This window comes from Rhinoderma darwinii, chromosome 1, assembly GCF_050947455.1.
Source record: "Rhinoderma darwinii isolate aRhiDar2 chromosome 1, aRhiDar2.hap1, whole genome shotgun sequence".
NCBI classification, from domain to species: Eukaryota; Metazoa; Chordata; class Amphibia; order Anura; family Rhinodermatidae; genus Rhinoderma; species Rhinoderma darwinii.
The window spans coordinates 562,248,740-562,271,280 of record NC_134687.1 but is presented as its reverse complement, the minus strand read 5'-3'; the positions used below and the strand labels follow the sequence as shown (position 1 = coordinate 562,271,280).

The following is a 22,541-nucleotide window of genomic DNA, read 5'->3' as shown; positions in this document are numbered from 1 at the left end:
TGCTGTGTATTAATTATGCACAGAGGATTGCTAGAATGAATACAATTGTAGCAAAAAAACAGCTGTATGTAGGACCAGGTTTAAAGGACTTCTACATAATTAAAAAAAACATGGCTGCTTTCTTCCAAAAACAGTGCCACACCTGTCCACAGTTTGTGTAAGTTAATGCAACGGAGCCTCACTCACTTTAGTAGGGCTGAAATGCAATACCGTACACAACACATGGACAGGTGTGGCACTGTTTCTGGAAGAAAGACATGTTTTTCTAATTATGTACAACCCCTTTAACCAGCTATCTTCTGGATGCCATTATTGGGATAATCCTATTGGTGTGACCTAGGTTCACATTCGTTGTGTTTCACGGTCATATGCTGTTCTATCAGGCCACATGTCCGTAAATACTTTATGCTGGTGTGTGGCCTGTGTAATGCTGGCTTATCCCACTCCTAGTATGCCTGTTAAACCCATACAGAAAACTTTGTGCGTTCCCTTTGTGTGCGATCAGTTTACACAGAACTGTATGATTTCACCTCGCTGAACAAGTTTATTAATGTCACATGAGTAATGCAATTATCTTTTGTTTGTCTAGGTGTATTTTATGGTGTTAGCTGATATAAACCATGGCCACCCACCAACGCAGTCAGGTTTCCCAAGCTATGAGGTTTAAGACTTTACTTGATTTAATCTCTCTCTTTGTTTTGCGGCATGTCCATGCTGAGCCATGTTATAACACATAGGGGATCTAGATAAGAAATGCTTGGCTTTAACGTTTTTGTGTGTTTGGGACATTTATGTTTATTTATATTTGGGAGTCCTTGTTATTCTGATAAGAGAAAGTAAATCTTCCCCGGCTCCATAACATATCCTATGGTGCCTTAATATGGTTGCTCTACTCTATTTGTCAATGCCAGCCATCTGTTCATCGTCCTCTTCAGCATTTGGGCATACAGGCAACATTGATCTGGGTATTTCTTACCAGCAAGCAGTTGCCCAAGCAGCACAGACATCTAGGCCTCATGCCCACTTCATTTTTTTTCATCAGGGTGCTATCTGTTTTAACTATTAGCACCCTGACACATTCATTACAATTGGGCCATGCACACTTCCGTTGTTTTAACAGCACCGTGCGGCCGTTCCATCAAAAAATAGGAGAGGTCCTACTCCTGTCCATTTTTGACAGAACAGTCTCTGCCTTTTCATTGATTTGGTCCATCAAACAACAGATTGCACACGGAAGCCATCCGCGTGCGGTCCGTGTTTCACAGAGCCGTCATTAGCGGCCGTAGAACGGCCGATGGATACGTGCATGCAGCCTTACTGGGTGACCTGTCATTGTTGAGAATATAAGGTACTGGAACTTATAGGAGTATAAGGCTATGTTCACACGGCCTATTTACGGACGTAATTCGGGCGTTTTTGCCCCGAATTACGTCTGAAAATAGCGCCTCAATAGCGCTGACAAACATCTGCCCATTGAAAGCAATGGGCAGACGTTTGTCTGTTCACACGAGGCGTATATTTACGCGCCGCTGTCAAATGACGGCGCGTAACTAGACGCCCGCGTCAAAGAAGTGACCTGTCACTTCTTTGGCCGTAATTGGAGCCGTTATTCATTCACTCCAATGAATAGCAGCGCCAATTACGGCCGTAATTGACGCGGCGTTCAAGCGCCTGCACATGCCGGTACGGCTGAAATTACGGGGATGTTTTTAGGCTGAAACATCCCCGTAATTTCAGCCGTTACGGACGCCCTCGTGTGAACATACCCTAAGACCTATATGCAATGACTCATGCCTCAATATCTGAGTGGGAAATTATCCCCCGTGGACAAGTATTCGCCCCTGTGGACCAATTATGAAGACTTTATCATTATCATAGTATAAAATTAGCCATACACATGAGAAGGCTGTTGACAGAGTGCTCATTCAGCTCAGCTGACAGCCATTTCTCCTGATTCCAACATAAACATGCACGTTTGGTCCGGCCGAGCGTGCATGTTTATTTTAGTGGCTTGTCTCTAATGGGAACAAAGGATCTGGCATGTTGAAAACAAACATGCCGGATTCCTCTTTCGCCTGGCAACTGCCGAAAGGGTACAGTAGGGAGGCCCCTATACACATGAGATCTTTGGCCAATTAACTCACGTGATCGGCTGTTCTCCTCAATCCATCATCAAGGGACCTAAAAAAATAGATTTAAAAAAAAAAAAAGGCCAGTTTGGCTATATATGGGTTAGTGAAATGTCTTTAACCATTTAATAAAACTGATCTCAATCGACTGCCATGTCCATGGCCACCTTGGAACACGTGAGGAACCTTATTCAGTATTTACAACTCAAATTCTTTGGGGATGGTCATCCAAATAGATGCGGTGAGGTAAACTTGATAGGGGCACATGATAGTTAATGTTTTCTAAATTATTCTCTATTATATAGATATACTATATATACAACGTATGAAAAACAGACAAAAACTAATGTAGTAGCCAAAGATCACGTCTGGAGCCAATTTGACTTGATTATTCGTCCACTAATTATAACTTTTACAGACCTCGATAGAAAAGAACCTAATAAGTAAGGCAATAGAGGCAAGTTTGTAGGTTCATGGGCTACCTGGATCCTAAGATTTTTTTAATTGTGGCATTTGGCACAGAACCAAGATAGTCTATCTATGAAGCACAATACAAGCTATTCTACAGGCTGTATGGGTTATGGATGGCAGTAACTCTGATCTATGATAATCTAGAATTCTACATATGGTTATAGCAAACCTGATATAATATAGATCTATAGATTTAAAATTTGATCCCATTTAACAAATCCTGATGTTTGAATAGATTTAAGTGGTCTCTTAGAGCGATGGTGAAATCTTATCCTATAAGACACGGAGCCTGTATTCCTATAATTGCTGCATCTGCATTAAAGATGCTATAAAGAAATGTGCTGACTAGTAAAGCGCAGCTGGGATTAGAACATCGCTGCAAAAACTTTCAAAGAAGATTACAGGGAGGATGCTGGATAATATGTATACAGTACTCTGTGATTGCCCTTATGTTCACTTTAGTTTATGCTATAGTTATATACTATTCACTTTTTTCTTTAGGATTTTTTCTTAAAGATTTTTACATGCAATACCAGAGACTTAATCACTGAATGATCTCTTACCTGCATAGCCGATATTACTAAAATAACCAACTTGAGGGATGTATCCAGTTCTATAGCTGCCCATACACTACGCTGGGTTTGGCGAATGGCTGATTAGCCACATACTACACTTTTATGGGCCAGTATTTTTTACCTGCATTGAATGTGAGGTTGTAAAATGTGAATTGGTACAGAAAGATGGAAAGCTCTTCTGTTCAATGAAGGCCTCTGAACGTATGTGTCCTAATTGTCCATGTAAATATCAAATCCATCTCCGATCTAGAAGTTCATCCCTAGCTTCAAACAACCAGGTATTCCAGATACCATCATAAACATATAAAATGTGGTGATCTATTCTCTTGGCTGCTTTCCATGTGGCTTCATCTTCTTATATATAGGAACCTTTTCTTGCACGAGAGATGGTGTAGAACGAATTCTTTATCTGCCAACTAAAAATGTGAAAGTGTCTGATGGCATTCCTAAGGCTACGTTCACATTTTGCGGTCAAACGTGTCTTTTCATGACGCAAACAATCGTGTTACAAAAGTTAGATATCTGAAAACCTCAGATATGTTGGATCTTTTTGCTCCTAGGCAATGCTTGAAAGGTCGTTCATGCCAAATGACAGGTGTACCCCTCCCCCATCAATAGGAGACCAGGCGACAGATCAAGGCAGAGCTTACGGTCTCATACTCACGGCAAATCCACGTACATAGACTCTGTTCAGCAGTACATCGAGTATCTAAATGTCCATATTACAGACCCTTTGGCACTGGTGTACCGCCATATAGTACATTTGTAGAGCATTCTATTAAGCAATGCTTCTAGTGGGGGAAATACTGTAATATGGCATGCAGTGCCCATATCCAGCTATGGGCATATCACAAAACCTTACAACACGGATCCGTTATATAGCTGTGTACATGAGTACTTGGGCTTTGTTTTTGCTAGTATTGTGGCTTTTGTTTTTACAGGAGCCATGACTGATCTATTCTTGAGCATATTCTGATGGATCCCGTTGGCTGATAATGGGTCCATCAGTTTTCCATTCTTTTTACAGGATAGGATACTGCATATGCTGTGCTATTCTGGCCATCAAAGAACATCCTTTTTCCAGATCACTAAACAAAAAGTACTTTGTCAAGAAATGAGTATGCTTCTTCACTGTATTTTATGATATTGCGCCCACAAATGGCACATAGAGAGGGGTAACTGGAGCCTCCCAATTGTTCAGTGTTTATTAAAGGTCACATTTCAGAGGAGATTATTCATTATTGGAAGTCTTCCCAATGACATCTGGTCTTGTGGAGAGAATTGCATGGGGATCTGTGACTAATAAAGGTTACTGACAGTGTAACAAAAGCAGTTTCACTTACATTCTGCATCCCTGGTAGGTCAGGAGACTAAGGCTGTGTTCACACTGAGTTTTTTGCAGGAGGAAAATTCCTCCTGCAAAAACTGCTCCAGTAGGTTTTTGCACAGTGGTTTGACAAAAACTCATCAAAACACTCGTCGAGGGTTTTTTTTCCTCTTTCTGACTCATTGAAATGGGGTTTTGGAGGCGGAAACCGCCTCAAGATGGGTCATGTTGCTTTTTTTTACCACGACAAGTTTTTTTTTACTCGTGGTAAAAAAACTCGTCTGCCTCCAATTGAAATCAATGGGAGGCATTTTCGGGCGGTTTTTGAGGAGTTTTTTGGCACGGTTTCTGCCCCAAAAAAACTCGTCAAAAAACTCAGTGTGAACAGGGCCTTTATGCTTCTAAAAAAACAAATCTTGCTCAGGTACTGGCACGTGTACAAGCACATTTCAGGGGTTTTACCTAAACACTGGTCATCCCTGATATTTATGTATATTTGTTGTTTTTTTTTTGAGGAAGGACACTGCTCTCTCTTGGATTTCTTCCGATCTCCCTGACTGCTTGTTCAGTGTATCATTTGCTGGTTCTACTTCTCTTCCCCTTGCTATCGGAGTTTCTCAGGGATCAGTCCTAGATCCACTCCTCTTCTCTCTACAGCCCTGGCCAAAAGTTCTGAGACTGACACAAATTTTTGTTTTCTCAAAGTTTGCTGCTTGTTTTTATAGCGGCAATTTGCATTAATTCTAGAATGTTATTGAGTGATCAGATTAATTGCAAATTCGTTCCTTGCCATGAAAATTAACGTAATCACAAAAAACAAAATTTCCACTGCATTTCAGCCCTGCCAGAAAATTACCTGCTAACATTTCAGTGGATTTTCACGTTCGCTCAGTGTTAACAAGGACAAGGCAGCTGATTTCACTGTCATTCTGATGGAATTATAAGCGCAGACTGGTTGCTTTAAAAGGGGGATGGCGCTTGAAATCATGGTCGTCTTCTGTTAACCATGGTTCCCTCCTAGAAAACACGTACAGTCATCATTGCTTTGCATCAAACGGGTTTTATAGGCAAGGTCATTGCTGCTTCTAAGATTGCCCCTAAATCAATCATTTATTGGATCATTAAGAACTTCAAGGAGAGAGGTGAAAAAGGCATCAGGGCACCCAAGAAAGTACAGCAAGTACCAGGACAGTCTCCTAAAGAGGCTTCAGGGCAGGGCAGAGCTTGCTCAGGAATGACAGCAGGCAGGTGTCAGTGCATCTGCACACACACACTAAGGTGAAGGGCTTTTGGAGGCTGGCCTGGTGTCAAAAAGGGCAGCAAGGAAGCCTTTTTTTCTCCAAGAAAAACATCAGACTGACAGGGATTGGACTGCAGAGGACTTTTAAAGTTATTTTCTCTGATGAAGTCCCCTTCAGACTGTTTGGGACATCCGGAAGAATGATTGTCCGTAGAAGAAAGGTGAGCACTACCATGAGTCCTGTGTCATGGCAGCAGTAAAGCATCCGGAGACCATTCATGTGTGGGGTTGCTTTTCATTCAAGGGAGTCGGCTCACTCATAGTTTTGCCTAAGAACACTACACTTCCATGAATAAAGAATGGTATCTAAACATCCTCCCATGATGTCCTCTACACTGATGTCATGGGAAGAGGTATATAATTGGGTGACATCACCCCTGCTCTAATACAAAACACCAGTGATAGTCTGTCCGCTGTCTCTAACATCATGTCCTCTCTCTATCTGAAACTGAATCTTTCTAAAATTGAGCTCCTTGTGTTCCCACCATCTACTAACCCACCTAAACCAGATTTCTCCACTGCACCCAGTGTGTGTGTGGCACTACCAAAACTCCTAAGCAGCACGCCCGCTGTCTCGGGGTTATTTTTTTGACTCCGATCTTTACTTCACACATTCAACCACTCTCTCGCTCCTGTCACTTTCTCCTCAAAAACCTCTCCAGAATCCGCCCTTTTCTTACACTTGAAACTGCCAAAACTCTCATTGTCTCTCTGATTCACTCTCGTCTTGACTACTGTAACTCATTACTAGTCGGTCTTCTCCTCACTAAACTCTCCCCTCACCAATCTATCCTGAAAACAGCAGCCGGGCCCATCTTTCTGAACAACCACTATACCAATGTCTCTGCCCATGTCCCATGCACTCCACTTTGCCGTTTACATGGTCGGGAGATTATATACAATATAAAGCAAGCTTTTTCAGGGGGGATCTTAAGTAATCATTTACTGTCCATTCTCTCATCTTATAGATTATACCAGTCTATGTTATAATCGAACAGCAGACTAGATTTTGGTTTTGTAAGTCTGGTGCCAAAAAAGTCAAAACCGTTTTTGCTATTTAATCTGACGTGCAGCCAATGTAATGGGATTTTTAGGCTTGTGAGTATTCAGCTGTACGGTAATAATATTATACGCAGACGTAGTCTAGTGTTATCTTTTAATAAATTAGAAAATACTTGCAGGAACCTTAGATTTCTTAAGAAGCTGAACCATGTCTATGAAATTTGTATATATTTCCTTCACACATGTATACATTGCTGCAAGTTTGATTTTACAGTATGACTGAAGACCATGTAATCGCTGTGTGCGTTAGATTGGAAGAAAGCCAACTATGTGTCATAAGTACAGTTGAGTGTTTGTCTCTGTTCCACCCCCAGCTGAGCGTGTCAACCAACCGAGAGGTCAGGGATTAGAGCAACGGTCTTGGTTCCATTTGGGGGAAAAAATACTAATCCAGTGAATGTTGTCTTTTTGTACAGAACGGCAAATACCTAACTCAATATTACTGCAAAATTAAATGTATTTGCATTTCTATGTTCGATTTATTATGTTAGACGGAAAATAATTATAGTATAGTGTTAAACTATGGTGTTAAAATACCAAATTTACTCTGCAGAGGTCACTGTTGCAGGCAATTTATTTAAAGGGGCACCTTCCAAATTGTCTGGAATCCTCCTAGTGGCCAAAGTTGAATTCCCGCACAGGTACATCTGTAGCTTCATGTGTGATCCTACCAGTGATGCTGAAATACTTTCCTTCTTATGTAGGTGCAAATATACCTGTGCAGAACATTTCCATGGTTTTCAAATTTGCTTAATTCGGCCACTAGGGACTTCTGGATTAAAAATATGGTAGCATGTGCGTATTAATTTGGTTGTAGTAATTTTATAATGTAGGTGGTTATTTTTCCCAACATTAATTGTTTCTTTACGCTTTTATTTTTATTTTTTTATCCTAGGTCTTTTTCTTATACTTGGCCTAATCTTATACCCTGCTGGATGGGGCTCTCAGAAGGTGATCGGTTACTGTGGACATTATGCCTCTGCATACAAACTTGGGGAGTGTTCCTTGGGGTGGGCTTTCTACACCGCCATTGGAGGCACCGTCCTTACCTTCATCTGCGCCGTCTTCTCTGCACAGGCAGAAATTGCCACCTCTAGTGACAAAGTTCAGGAAGAAATAGAAGAGGGGAAGAACCTTATATGTCTGCTTTAATAAGCAAAGACTGAATGGCCATCAAACACTTTAAAGACTTTATAAAGGGATCATCATGTTTACACGGCCCTCTTTGTGCATGATTGGATGATACACACTCACGTACTGTCATGCTCAGGCTTCTTCCTTCTCCATCAAGTGGAAAGGGGTCCTAAACCAGGAGATGGGACCAGAGAGGTGACTTGTAGTGCTCCGCATGTGGAAATGAAGTGCAAAGATTTGTGTATAGTACTTGCCAATGTTCTCATCCTTCAGCTTCCAAAAGGTCACTTTAAAACTGTATTTTCTCCTTTGCATATCGGAAAGCTAACCGTGTATTTTTGGACATAGTAGTTTTTTTTTTCTAATTTCCAGTTTTTCTCATTTGAAGCCACTGCTTGTTAAAATTGTGTGCCACTAATCTTGGTGATTGTAAACTGGAAAATGTAACTTTTTCTCATGTGGTTCTTTATGTGGTGCAAATGAATGTTTTAGATAAATATAAGATTAATATTTTGTAGGTATGGAGAGAACCACTGCATTAAAAATGGGAATGCTTTGGATGCAGACATTTGAATAGACTTTTAAAGGGGTCCTAATAATCATTGGGTTAATGACAGCACCCGAATGGATAAAGTCCTTCTCCGAAACATGCCGTTACACCCAGCAGATATGTCATTGTGAGGGCTGAGCCACTTCCGTGTATATCACTAAATCAATTGATGCATTGTAGGTTTTTTGTCAAAATTGCCAATCCTGTAGTTCCAGCCATGACAGCTGCAGCATGCCCGTGTGGTCTAGTTTTAGTGAAATGGCCATAATGTGCTGCGGGGAACTCGCACAGATCCTGTTCTGGAGATTTGGCCTTAAATAAAAACACCTTTAGACTCTAATGAATGTACTAACATTATACATGTATACAACTTAAGCTATAAAAACCGCACAGCGTTGACCTATGGCAACAGCCAGTAATAGACTCCGCAAACTATTATCACTGTCTAGAGTTACATGGTTCATTTGCTGAGGGTCCTAAACTCAAACTTCATAATTATCATTTAAAGTATTGTTTATGCTGGGACCAAATATTTGGTGCTTTATATTTCCTATAACTGCCCGTTATTTATACTAGATTTGAGAAATGACTATAAATAGGGCTTTGGCTCATTATGTCTCTTCAAAAAGTTGGTTACTACAAGACTGATGTTTTGGTGCTCAAAAGCTATATAGCAATGCACATAGTGATATATTGTCTGGCCTACAAGTTCACTAAAATATGTTGACCACGATCGGCACATTGACATACATACATACATACATACATACATACATACATACATACATACAGGAATTCTTTACAGTGTTTTTTAGGTGCACCTCCCATTCATTTATTTTTATTATAGAGTGGTTTTTGGGGATGCACTATACTCCCTATACTATCTTTTAGAATAAGTATCTGTTCCTATTGTTCTGAGCTCCTTCTCCATAGACACAGTAGACAGTATGGTTGTTAGACCACTGATTATTCAGTGATCCTCCTTGATTTTTGGTTTCTCTATTATATTCAATATGTAAAGCCATAACGAAAATGGAGAGTTCTGATGAACAGGGAATGTCTTAGACTTTGCTCCCAGTTTACCCTAGTAGTATATGAGTCTGTTCTCTCTTCTATTTATTAAAAAAAACAACTTTCCTTTGGACACGTATTCCTTCTCTAGAGTTCCATTCACGTTTAAAAAAACAAAAAGCAGAAGAGTGAACACACCTATATAACTACTAAATTACAATAAAATACTAATTCATAAGGAATTTAATAGAAAAAGAAAATCCTATGAAACGCCTCTTTTATCTTGTAAAATGTCAGGAAAATGTTCATCATTTGGCATACTTAGAAGCACTTCAAAAAAGCTTTAGCTACAAACAAGCCACGAGAGCCCTGTCTGACAGACGGTTCATTACGGCATATTAGGTGAGATACCCGACAATCGGGGTGTTGAGGTTTAGGAATAGGCAAAAGAACCTGATGATAAAGTGAACAGTTTTCTAGTATTTAAGGCCGACCTTTTTACCATGGTGGAACCACTTCAGAACATTGTCCCATCCTAAGGAACCCATACTATCCTGCACACATCAAACCTCACTGCCTGCATGACACACACTTCCCATAGTCTCTTCTATACTGATATATAATATTGGGACAAATTTACCATAAAATGTGTTCCAGTTCTCTCAGCATTATCAGAGATAGTCGAAGTGAGGGCAGAAAACACTCTTTTTTTTATTGTTCTTCTGCTTATTCACTGTTGAGCTTTCTGCCAAGAATTCCCTGACAGGATTTTTATGCAACCCTGGTTGGGAAACACATATTTAGTGTTACTTTCTCCATTATTATGAAGCAAAATAATGACAATCTTCATAATTGTATGCGACCAAACCATTATCCACCTCACTGTCCTTTATTCCCGAGATTCATGTCATTTTAATGAATAGATTAAATCAATAATTTTTAGGTTCTCATAAGAATTATGCAAATCCAAGCTTTGATGTAGGTTCTGCCTTTTTTGAAAGAAAACTAGTGGAGACATAACTGCAAACCGAATAAAAAAAACATATACATACTAACCTATCAATTATGGATAATGGAAGGCTATGAGTTACAAAACTTTACCTACACTATAATCTGTAATGTGCCAACTCTAGTAGATGCTTAACACCTCCAAGTATCTCATGTTTCAGCGTTACTACAAACCAAAGCACAACTAAGACCGCATGCACCTCATAATACGGCATCAAATGGAGCATACAACGATTTCGTTTCGGATTCATCCAGAATTTGACAGAAAAAACCTCCGTTGCCCTCTAGGTATATGAAGGTACAGTATGGCCTCATAGACTTCTATGGGTATTGTATTGTAGCTCCGTACAACTCGCAGGTTGAACAGCGCAGTTATGTGTATGAATCTGTGATATGGAGAGTTCATGGTGGCTTCACTTTCTATGGAGGCCATGTATAGCATATGCTAGCTAACATATTATGGCGCTCATGTATCAGTCTCAGAAATATTTCATAATTGCATAGTAAAATATCGTCATCAATTGTTAACAGTTCCGATGTTACGTCTTGCAAATCAAGAGTAAGTTATAAAGCAGGACAAATCTTTTATTTTATATTGTGAAACCGTTGATCAGAATGTCTGTGGTCTGTCAAATCTGCATACACAAGCAATGTTTTGTCTCGTGCCATAAGGTTTTTTCGTCCTTTCCAATCTGTAGCATATTTAAAAGCGAAAACAAACACACAAGTTTGGGTCTGTGTAAAAAAATGTGCAATACAATATGAAGTTGTTAGTATTATGAAGTGGTGGACGTTATAGGTTCACCTGTGGCCTAGGTACAGTAGAGGCATCCATGTTGTTCGGTGAAGTGATATTCAGTGAAGCTCTTCATATGAACGTGGCTGGAGCCTTGGCTATCATATTTTATTATATTGCTAATGTGTGCCTATGATTTTTTACTTGCCCCACAACCTCTTGTCCTCCACTGTGCCTCGGCCACAGGTTCTTTAACTTTCTCAAGAAGCTCAATGCTAACTTTTGTACATACTCTGTAACATTTTATGAAATGCCACAACCAAAATGTTATGCTTTTGATACTGTGAGTTTGCGGTCCTTGGTAATCAGCAAAATGAGACTTAAGACAGAAAATAATAATAAAAAAATATTGTGTCAAATAGAAAATGTTGAATGTGATTGTTTATGCATTGTGTGCGATTTCTTTTATTTATGAGGTCTTGGATGAGATTCTTTAAGGCTAAATTCAGACAACATCTTTCAGCATATGTGCCCAATTACTTTAATTGGTAAACGTATGCCAAAAGGGTGTCCTTTTGACAGAGATATTTCAGGATCCTGTAACCCCCAACTGTATTGAAAGCTTTGTCTGCTGCTTGTTTTAATACAATTGTATAAAACAAAACAAAAAAAAAACAAACTTCCTAGGCCATCACTATTAGGTCGCGGGGGACAACTCGGCACCCCCACCAATTAGTAGTTTCAAGGGGCTGTGACACTCGTACAAGCCTCCTCATTGTTTACATGGTTCTCCTCATTCATACTTTACACGCGCCGTTACATTTGTAGTGGCTGTGCAAGGTATTGCACCGCCGTTACATTTGTAGCGGCTGTGCAAGCTATTGCACCAGTGTAACATGATGGATGGTTTACAAACACAATATTTTACCCTTTCACCTATGACAGCACCCCTGGAGAGACATCCCATCCACTGGACAGGAAATCTGAAGATATAAAAAGGGACACACCTCTCCACACACCCAGTCAGGTTTTCTGTCATCTGGATGGAAGGATTGTCCTGAGAAAAACACTTCTCCCTGGGTTGCAGACCCCCTAGCAAGGTCTTACCTTATTTGCACTAGGGGTGCTCTGGAAGCTGTAAGTCTCCTATGGAGGGAGCAACCTTAAGCCTGGTACATGTACTCCCTCCTCGGAGGTGGTTTAAGGTTCAAAGAGTTAGTCCTTCCACTGGCAGGAGAGCTCCCTAGTGGGGCCGGACGATGCCCAGCGTTGGCTTCCGGCGCATTTACTGTGAGACTTCCGGTTTCCGCGACGCGTCACTTCCGGCGAGGTGACACGTCCAACACTCCAGGAGGCGCTGCTTCCGATTGACCCTAGCGGGTAGGAGGTGCTCCAAGCGTCCGGAGCGAGGGCCTCACAGCCAATCCAAGGCCTATTTAGGCCTGAACAACAGGAGCCTCAGTCTCCAGCTTCTTCCTCCATTATGGAAACGCCAGAAGCACCAGGACGCACTGACCGCTCGGATGCCACCAAATCCTCCAGTCCTGTACTTGAGGAAAAGTCAGGACTATGGGGTAAGATAAAAAAAAAACTCTTCCGTACTAAGTACTGTATCCCTTTTTTTGCAGATATGTTTAGGCCAGGGATTGTCCTAGGAAAAAACCCCACAACAATGAATGTGCTGTTTGTAAAAAGAAACTAGCATCCTATAATAAGAGACTTTGTCAGAAGTGTTTAGACAACATTATCTCGGAAGAGTCTACAAACTTAGCCTCAAGTATTAAAGATATTGCGAGGGCAGAAGTTAGGAACTCCCTAAAGTCCCTTAAAAGAAAAAAGGATTTACCACCTGCCTCTTCTAGCTGGATAGATCTATATGATTCCTCAGCAGAAGAGGATTCTCAACCAGAGGAAGAAGGAGAGTATAGCTTCTTTAGACACCTCAGATGAAGGGAGGGAGAAATTTGTTCCCAGCAGAAGACACAGATCAACTTCTCAAGACTGTAAGGGCAACTATGAACATTGATTATCCTAAAGAACCTCGTTCTGTCCTGGACATAATGTTTCAAGGCTAGGGCCTAAAAAGAATAGAACCTTTCCCATCCATAGGACCATAACCAGCCTCATTAAAAGAGAATGGAAAAATCCTCATAGGAAAGCGGGTATTCCCAAATTCCTCAAAAGGAAATATCCCTTTTGAGGACGATGTATGTAAAGATTAAACCCCTAGACTCGACGCCCCAGTGGCAAAAATTTCAAGGAAAAACTCCCTTCCCTTTGAGGACCTGGGCTCCTTGTCAGATCCCATGGATAGAAAGGCCGATTTCTTTATTCTCTGCGCTGGAGATTATCTTTTTGGACCCCCGCTTGACGACCTACTACAAAATGCATCCGATAGCAGAAAGGGGTTCCCTACCTATTCAAAACCAACAAAAGATTAATTTCATAACAAAAGGCCTAATAACACAAGACCTAACCCTAGGGGACAGGATTTTAGATCTTCAAAATTTACAAGGAAGAATAAGGACTTCCTTTTCAGGCCCCAAAACGACCCTAAAAATAGAGACCAACAATGACACCAAAGGGTCTATGGTGGGGGGTCGTCTTTCCCTATTTTTCAAGGATTGGCAGAGAATATCGGTGAATCCTTGGATCCTAGGAATCATAACAGCAGGGTACGTGCTAGAGTTCAGGTCTCTTCCCCCAGACAGATTTCTTTCCACAAGGCCTCTAAGGGACCCAGAGGCGCAGAGAGTCTTGGAATTGGAAGTCCTGTCACTCATAGAAAAAGGAGTCCTAATTCAGGTCCCAAGCACAGAGATAGGTCAGGGCTTCTATTCCCGTCTCTTCCTAGTGAACAAACCAGGAGGAATACACAGGGTCATAATAAACCTAAAAAGTTTGAACCTTTATCTGACCTACAAAAATTTTTGAATGCAGAGCATTGTGTCAACTATAAACCTCCTCTCCAGGGATTGTGTCATGGCATCAATAGACCTGGAGGATGCTTACTACCACATACCCATATGTCGTCCTCACCAAAAATATCTGAGGATAGCAGTGACCCTCAAAGGGTCTTTAATTCACCTACAATACAGAGCCCTCCCCTTTGGAATTTCACAAGCCCCAAGAGTATTCTCAAAACTAATAGCGGAAATGACCTCTTACATCAGCACGAACGACATCCTCCTGATCCCGTACCTGGACGGCTTCTTAATAGTCGCAGAAACATCTCAGACTTTGACACTACAAATAGAGATAGTTCGCACTATACTAACAAGGCTAGGATGGAACATAAATTTAAAAAAAATCTAATTTACCCCATCACACAGATGTTTATTCCTAGGAATTCTGCTAGACTCCTCCAAGCAGATGTCCTTCCTTCCAGAAGGGAAAATCAATTAGATAGACAGAGTATCAGAGCTCTACTTAGATCATACGATCTCTTTCAGGAAGGCTATGTTAGTCCTGGGCCTCATGATGTCATGCATCCCAGCTGTACTATGGGCCCACTTCAGATTCAGGGCCCTACAGTGGGACATTTTTAAGTCCGTGGGACAGGAGCAGTCTCTCCCTAGACCAATCCCTACACATCTCATCCACAGCCAGGCTGTCTCTCAGATGGTGGTTGAACAGGGAAAACCTTATTTGGGGCATTCCATGGAAATTAACCCCTACTCTCAACATTACCACAGATGCAAGTCCTTGGGGGTGGGGAGCTCATTACGACTCCTCTTTTCTTCAGGGTCAGTGGGATCAGCAGACCGTTCAGAGATCCTCCAACTACAGAAAGCTGGCAGTTCTTCAAGCCATGAAGAAATCCATACAGGCAATTTCAGGTCGACACTTAAAAATCTATTCCGACAACACGACCACAGTGTCTTATATAAATCGTCAGTGGGGTACAAGATCGGCCTTGCTGATGGACTTATCCTCACAGATCTTTTCTCTGGCAGAGCACCACCTGTTGTCCCTATCAGCTGTCCACCTGAGGGGAAAAGACAACCAGGTGGCAGACTTCCTAAGCCGAGAAAGGCTTAGTCAGTCAGAATTTCTGAATGCAACAGTATTTCAGAAGATCATCCCCAAATGGGGGACCCCCTCAATAGATCTATTTTCATCCACGGAAAACAGAAAGACCAAAAGATTCTTCTCCCTAGACCCCTTAGAACACCCAACAGCGATAGACGCATTCTCCCAATGTTGGAGTGAAGAGAGGGGCTATGCCTTTCCCCCTCTAAACCTTCCAAGAGTAATCAGAAAGGTCAGGGAAGACAAGGCCAGCGTGATATTAATAGCCCCCTTCTGGCCAAAGAGACCATGCTTCACGTGGTTAAGGAAAATGTCCTCAGATCAACCATGGGTTCTCCCGAACGTACCAGATCTCCTTTACCAGGGCCCAGTAAAGCACCCCGAGATTCAGAAACGCCATCTGACAGCCTGGAAATTAAAAGGATAATCCTCAGGCAGAGAAGATTCTCAGAGTCCGTAATTTCCATCCTGCTAGCTAGTAGAAAACAAGTTACCTCAAAAATATATCTGTGGGCCTGGAAAGCATTTTTGAATTTTGCAGACAGGGATATCAATCCTTTAGCCAAACCAGATATCCCTTTTAATATTGGATTTTCTCCAGGCAGGATTAAATAAGAAGCTTAGGCCTAGCACGTTAAAGGTTCAGATTTCTGCACTAAATTCATTTTTTAATTCTAAATTAGCAGAACACCCCTGGATTAAGAGATTCCTAACAGCCTCTTGCACACTTAAACCCCAGATAAGATCTCCAGTTCCTCCATGGGACTTAAACATCGTTCGCCATACTATGACAAATCCACCATTTGAACCACTAGACTCTATAGCCACAAAAATGCTGACACTTAAAGGGAAGGTGTCGCAAATTATTTTTTTTTTATATAAATTTGCTTTTAGTATGTTATTAAATAAAATTTTGTTTATTTGTGTTTTACTTTTTTCTGTCTTTTACTTCACTATGGGGGCTGCCATATTTTTTTTTCATCTCTGTATGTGTCGATTAACGACACATACAGAGATGGAATACGGCACATACATCCCCATAGAGAATGTGAACGGGAAACGTTCCATTCACTATAGTGTACGCCGTCTGTGTGGGAACGGCGCATGCGCCGTTCCCATACAGTCCAAAAGGAAGGTCTTCGGCAGAGCGACATCCGGCGCCATTTTCATGTGGACCGGAAGCTGCGGCCGGACAGTAAGATGACTACTTCCGGTCGCGGCTTCCGGACATATGTTCCAGGCAGCGAAGACGCGAGGAGTAGGATCGGAGGCAGCAGCGGCGGCAGGAGCAGGTAGGTTATGTTTGTGTATGTGATGTGTGTATTATGTTCGTGTTATACTGTCTGATTACCACTGTATCTAATCCTCCTACACTGTGTGCCGCCATTTTCTGAGCGAATGCACAGTGTAGGAGGATTAGAAGATTCAACCACCTCCTTCTCCTGGCACTAGCCAGGATAAGGGAGGGGGGATTGTGTGAACGCACTAGAGCGTGTGTGTCTACACCAAATTTGCAGCATAAAGTAACGAGGCTGCTTTACCACATTGCAATGCTGCAATTTTGGGAATTGCTCCCTCTAGTGACCAGCACATGGAAATGTTCTAAATTAGAATCTAATTTATAATATTTCCTGACTTGTGAAAGAATTCAAAAAATTCAAACAATATGTAATCACTTAAATACTAACTGTTTAACTGGAAAAAAATAAAATAAAAATTCTAGCGACACATTCCCTTTAAAATTACATTCTTGTTAGCTATCACATCAGCCCATAGAGTGAGTGAAATTCAGGCCCTTTCCGCCTTTCCTCCACATATGCTACTATTATAGGATAGAGTAAGGCTGGGTTCACACGAGCACATTAACGTCCGTAATGGACGGACGTATTTCGGCCGGAAGTCCCGGACCGAACTCAGTGCAGGGAGCCGGGCTCCTAGCATCATAGTTATGTACGATGCTAGGAGTCCCTGCCTCTCCGTGGAACTACTGTCCCGTACTGAAAACATGATTACAGTACGGGACAGTTGTCCTGCAGAGAGGCAGGGACTCCTAGCATCGTACATAACTATGATGCTAGGAGCCCGGCTCCCTGCACTGAGTTCGGTCCGGGACTTCCGGCCGAAATACGTCCGTCCATTACGGACGTTAATGTGCTCGTGTGAACCCAGCCTTATCCTAAAAACCTTACCAGGTTTTCTTCCTAAAGTGGTCTCTCCCTTTCATTTAGACCAAGAGATTATTCTTCCATCCTTTTGCGACTCCCCAAAAAATGAAAAACAGTTTAACTGCCTAGACGTAAGGAGATGCCTAGTCCAGTACCTAAAAACCACCAAGGATCTAAGATCCTGAGAAAATTTATTTATCCAATTTCAGGGTCCTAACAGGTTCAGCAGCCAGTAGAGCCACTATAGCGAGATGGATTAAACAGGCCATACAATTAGCCTATATAAATCAGAAACTCCAACCTCCAGAGTTCTTCGGAGCTCACTCCACCGTAGCTTTGTCTACTTCGTGGGCTGAGAGCACAGAGGCATCTCTAAACCAAATATGTAAGGCTGCTACATGGAGTTCTCCTCACACATTTTTCAAGCATTCCTGATTACAACTGCATACAGCCTCTGACTTGGCCTTCGGTAGAAAGGTGCTACAAGCGGTGGTCCCACCCTAAATACTGATTTCTATTGTACATCTCCAGGGGTGCTGTTATAGGTGAAAGGGTAAAAGTTTGATTACTTACCGGTAATGGTTTTTTCAAGAACCTATGACAGCACCCCTCTGTTACCCTCCCTATTGTTTGTAGCACATAGAGCCCTCATAAGGTAGTTTGCTAACATGAATGGGGATTCCTTGTAAATACTGTGTGTGTGTGTGTGTGTGTGTGTATATATATATATATATATGGGTATGTCCACACGCTTAATAAAAACCATCTGAAAATACGGAGCTGTTTCCAAGGGAAAACAGCTCCTGATTTTCAGACATTTTTTAAACAACTTGCGTTTTTCGCTGCGTTTTTACGGCCGTTTTTTGAGCTGTTTTTCAATGGAGTCAATGAAAAACGCCTCCAAAAACGTCCCAAGAAGTGTCCTGCACTTCTTTTGATGAGCCGTCATTTTACGCCGCCGTATTTTGACAGCGACGCGTAAAATAAAGGCTCGTGGGAACAGAACATCGTAATTCCCATTGAAAGCAACGGGCAGATGTTTGTAGGCGTATTAGGGCCGTTTTTTCAGGCGTAAAAACACTGTGTGTGAACATACCCTAAGGGGAGATTCACACGAGCGTTGCGTTTTTGCGCGCGCAAACAACGCGGCGTTTTGCGAGCGCAAAAACCATTTGACAGCTGCGTGTGTCATGCGTGTCTGATGCGCGGCTGCGTGATTTTCGCGCAGCCGGCATCATAGAGATGAGGCTTGTCGACGCCCGTCACTGTCCAAGGTGCTGAAAGAGCTAACTCTTTCAGCACCCTCGACAGTGAATGCCGAACACAACAGCGAAAAACCTGTAAAAAAAAAAGATAAAGTTCCTACTTACCGAGAACTTCCCGGCCGTTGCCTTGGTGACGCGTCCTTGGTGACGCGTCCTTGGTGACGCGCCTCTCTTGACATCGGGCCCCACCTCCCTGGATGACGCGCCAGTCCATGTGACCGCTGCAGCCTGTGCTTGGCCTGTGATTGGCTGGAGCTGTCACTTGGACTTAATTGTCATCCCGGGAGGTCGGACTGCAGGAAGGAGACAGGAGTAATCGGTAAGTTAGAACTTCGTTTTTTTTTACAGGTTCATGTATTTTGGGATCGCAAGTCACTGTCCATGGTGCTGAAACAGTTTAACTCTTTCAGCACCATGCACAGTGAATCTCTCCCGACGTCGCGGACCGGAAATTTTTTTGCCGGGTTCGGCCAAAACGAGTTTGGCCGAACCCGGTGAAGTTTGCCTCGGTTGTCGGGGTTCGCTCCTCGCAAAGACACTCCGTTTGGATGCTTGGAAACAGAAAAGCACGTGGTGCTTTTCTGTTTTCATTCATCCTTTTCACTGCTGTTGCGCGAATCACGCTCGTCCCACGGAAGTGCTTCCGTGTGGTGCGCGTGATTTTCACGCACCCATTGACTTCAATGGGTGCGTGATGCGCGAAATACGCAGTTATTGAACCTGTCGCGCTTTTTGCGCAGCAGACAAACGCTGCGCAAAAAGCACGGACTGTCTGTACTGCCCCATAGACTTGTATTGGTCCATGCGTGCCGCGTGAAAACCACGCAGCCCGCACGGACCGAATACACGCTCGTGTGAATCCCCCCTAAAGGTGTGAGAGAATTTCACTTGGGTGGTGCAAAAAAACAAAAAACTGGGTGTGTGGAGACGTGTGTCCCTTTTTTTATATCCTCAGGTTTCCTGTCCAGCGGATGGTGTCATAGGTTCTTGAAAAAAACGATTACCGGTAAGTAATCAATCTTTTTCCGGTTTAAAGTGGACCGTTCACGTCCTCTGGCATCTAAAGTCAAGTAAGCAGTGCCCAGCACTCCGTGTCAATCTCAGTCCTACACAATGAGCGCTAGGGACCACCCACTTGACAGTCTACACATACAGGTCACAGAAACCAACAGGACTGATAGCAGGGAAACGCTGGTGGCTAAAAAGAAAAGATAAACCAGCGCAGCAATGGTAAGCTATTTAGCTGATTTTAGATGTCAGAGGACGTAACAGGTCTTTTTTAATATCTACTATTGAACAGCATTTTACTGTTTCATTGGTACTTATTGGAAAATTGCAAAGAGATCACAAAGGTACGTGCCCATGTCCCCATGCAAGGAGCACGCAAACAAAAACAAAACATACATTTTGTAAAGTTAACAAATAATACTACCCATTAATAAGAATTTCACAGGAAAAGTCACATAAACATAGGATGGTCATATCCACCTGTCTCTAATAAAATATAAACGTCAGAGGGGAAAGACACAAGACACAAGTCCAACCCGATGTGGACTGTCCCCCATTTAGGCTAAGGGTTATGGGGAAAAAGCAGACTTTTTTTCCCCCCTAATCTAGGACAACCATTTTAATGGCTTTACTCACAGGTTTGTGAATTTGGTTTAAAATCTGATGACAAGCTAAAACCTGATGACGGACTAAATGCCTTCCCACGTGTGAAAACACATTCTGCTCTTTCCAATGGTCCAGTACTAATCAAGTTGAATAAATACATTTGTGTTCCTCCATCTTAAAAACAGACCTTAAAGATCAATCTCCACTTGTGTCCTGTGTAGTGTAGCCATGGCTTAACTCCTTAACGCCGAAGGACGGATATATCCGTCCTCAGCAGCTGCTAGTTCATGCAGGAGGACGGATATATCCGTCCTGTAATTGTGCGGGTACTGAGACTGTACCCACGCGATCAGTGGCAGGAGCACGGCTGTTATACACAGCCAGGCTCCTGCTGCAACTGCCGGAATCGAAGCGCGCTCCGATTCCGGCAGTTTAACCCATTAAATGCCACTGTCAATAGTGACAGCGGCATCTAATGTGTTTGACAGAGGGAGCTCCCTCCCTCTGTCAGTCACCCGATCGGCGCCCCCGCAAACAAATCGCGGGTCGCCGTCGGGTTTCCATGACATCCGGGGGTCTAACAAAGACCCCCAGGTCTGTCTTCAGCAACTGCCTGTTAGGCGATGCCGGAGGCATGACCTAACAGATTGCCTGTCAGTTTTACACTGACAGGCAATAATGCTTTGGTATACGAAGTATACCAAAGCATTATATATGCGATTGACACATCGCATAGTGAAGTCCCCTGGTGGGACTTAAAAAAAAAAATGTCAATCAGTTAAATAAAGTTTGTGGAAAAAAAAAAAAAATTACAGTCAAAATCAAATAAAACTTTTTGCCCAAAAAGTGGTTTTATTCAGTAAAAGTGTCAAAACAAATAACACATACACATATATGGTATCCCCACGATCATAACGACTTGACCAATAAAATGAACACATTAATTAAACCGCCGGATGAACGGCGTCCAAAAAAAACGCAAAAAACAACGGCAAAATTCTCTCTTTTCTCCCATTCCCCCAATAAAAAATAAAATAAAAGTTAATCTATAAGTCCTATGTACCCCAAAATAGTACTAATGAAAACGACACATTGGCCCACAAAAATCAAGCCCACATACGGCCACATCGACGGAAAAATAAAAAAATGACGGCTCTTGGAACGCGGCGATGCAAAATCAAGTAATTTTTTTCTAAAAGGCTTTTTATTGTGCAAACGTAGGAAAAACATATAAAACCTCTACATATTTGGTATCCCCGTAATCGTGCCGACCCATAGAATAAAGTTAACATGTTATTTACGCTGCATAGTAAACGGCGTAAATTTACAACGTGAAAATCAATGTTGGAATAGCTGCTTATTTTCAATTCTCTCCTAAAATAAAGTTAATAAAAGTCAATCAATATATTGTAAGCATCTAAAAATGGTGCAATTACAAAATACAACTCGTCCCGCAAAAAACAAGCCCTTATACGGCTATGTCGACGGAATAAAAAAAAAAGTTACGACTCTTGGAATGCCACCATGAAAAAACAAAAAATAATCCTTGGTCATTAACGTGCAAAATGGCCCGGTCATTAAGGGGTTAAAAGGACTCAACGTGACTCTGTTCAAGGGTGATGTGACATTGACTGTGCAGAGACAGGGATGGCACTGGTATAAGAAAGGTATGCGAGTGGCATTTTCCATATATAAATGACTAAATTGTATGGTTCCCAAATTTAAAACAATTAGTTGAATAATAACTAGGGCATTATTTTAGAAGGCATTGTCTCATGAAGATCTGTCCATTATGCCCCACTCAGGACCCCCCCCCCCCCCCCCCTCTATGAGCCAGACAGCTTGAATAGCCACCATGTGGCCACTGTAGGAGAAATGTATGGCCAGTCCTGAAGCATCATAGGTCAGCTGAGAGGGATGCAATGCACTGCATACAATGGGGCAGATTTACTATTAGGGTATGTGCACACACACTAATTACGTCCGTAATTGACGGACGTATTTCGGCCGCAAGTACCGGACCGAACACAGTGCAGGGAATCGGGCTCCTAGCATCATACTTATGTACAATGCTAGGAGTCCCTGCCTCGCTGCAGGACAACTGTCCCGTACTGTAATCATGATTACAGTACGGAACAGTTGTCCTGCAGCGAGGCAGGGAC

At 42.2% G+C, this 22,541-nt stretch overlaps 1 protein-coding gene across 2 annotated transcripts in view; it reads left to right on the top strand.

The window, feature by feature from the left end:
* Positions 1–11,712, top strand: part of LHFPL2 (LHFPL tetraspan subfamily member 2) — a 169,324-nt gene extending 157,612 nt beyond the window's left edge. For both annotated transcript variants that reach the window (XM_075838685.1, XM_075838693.1), the window contains one exon: positions 7,760–11,712. In XM_075838685.1, coding sequence (XP_075694800.1) covers positions 7,760–8,016 — 257 coding nt within the window. In that variant the 3' untranslated portion in view covers positions 8,017–11,712. The remainder of the gene's footprint in view (positions 1–7,759) is intronic.
* The last annotated feature ends 10,829 nt before the right edge of the window (positions 11,713–22,541 follow it).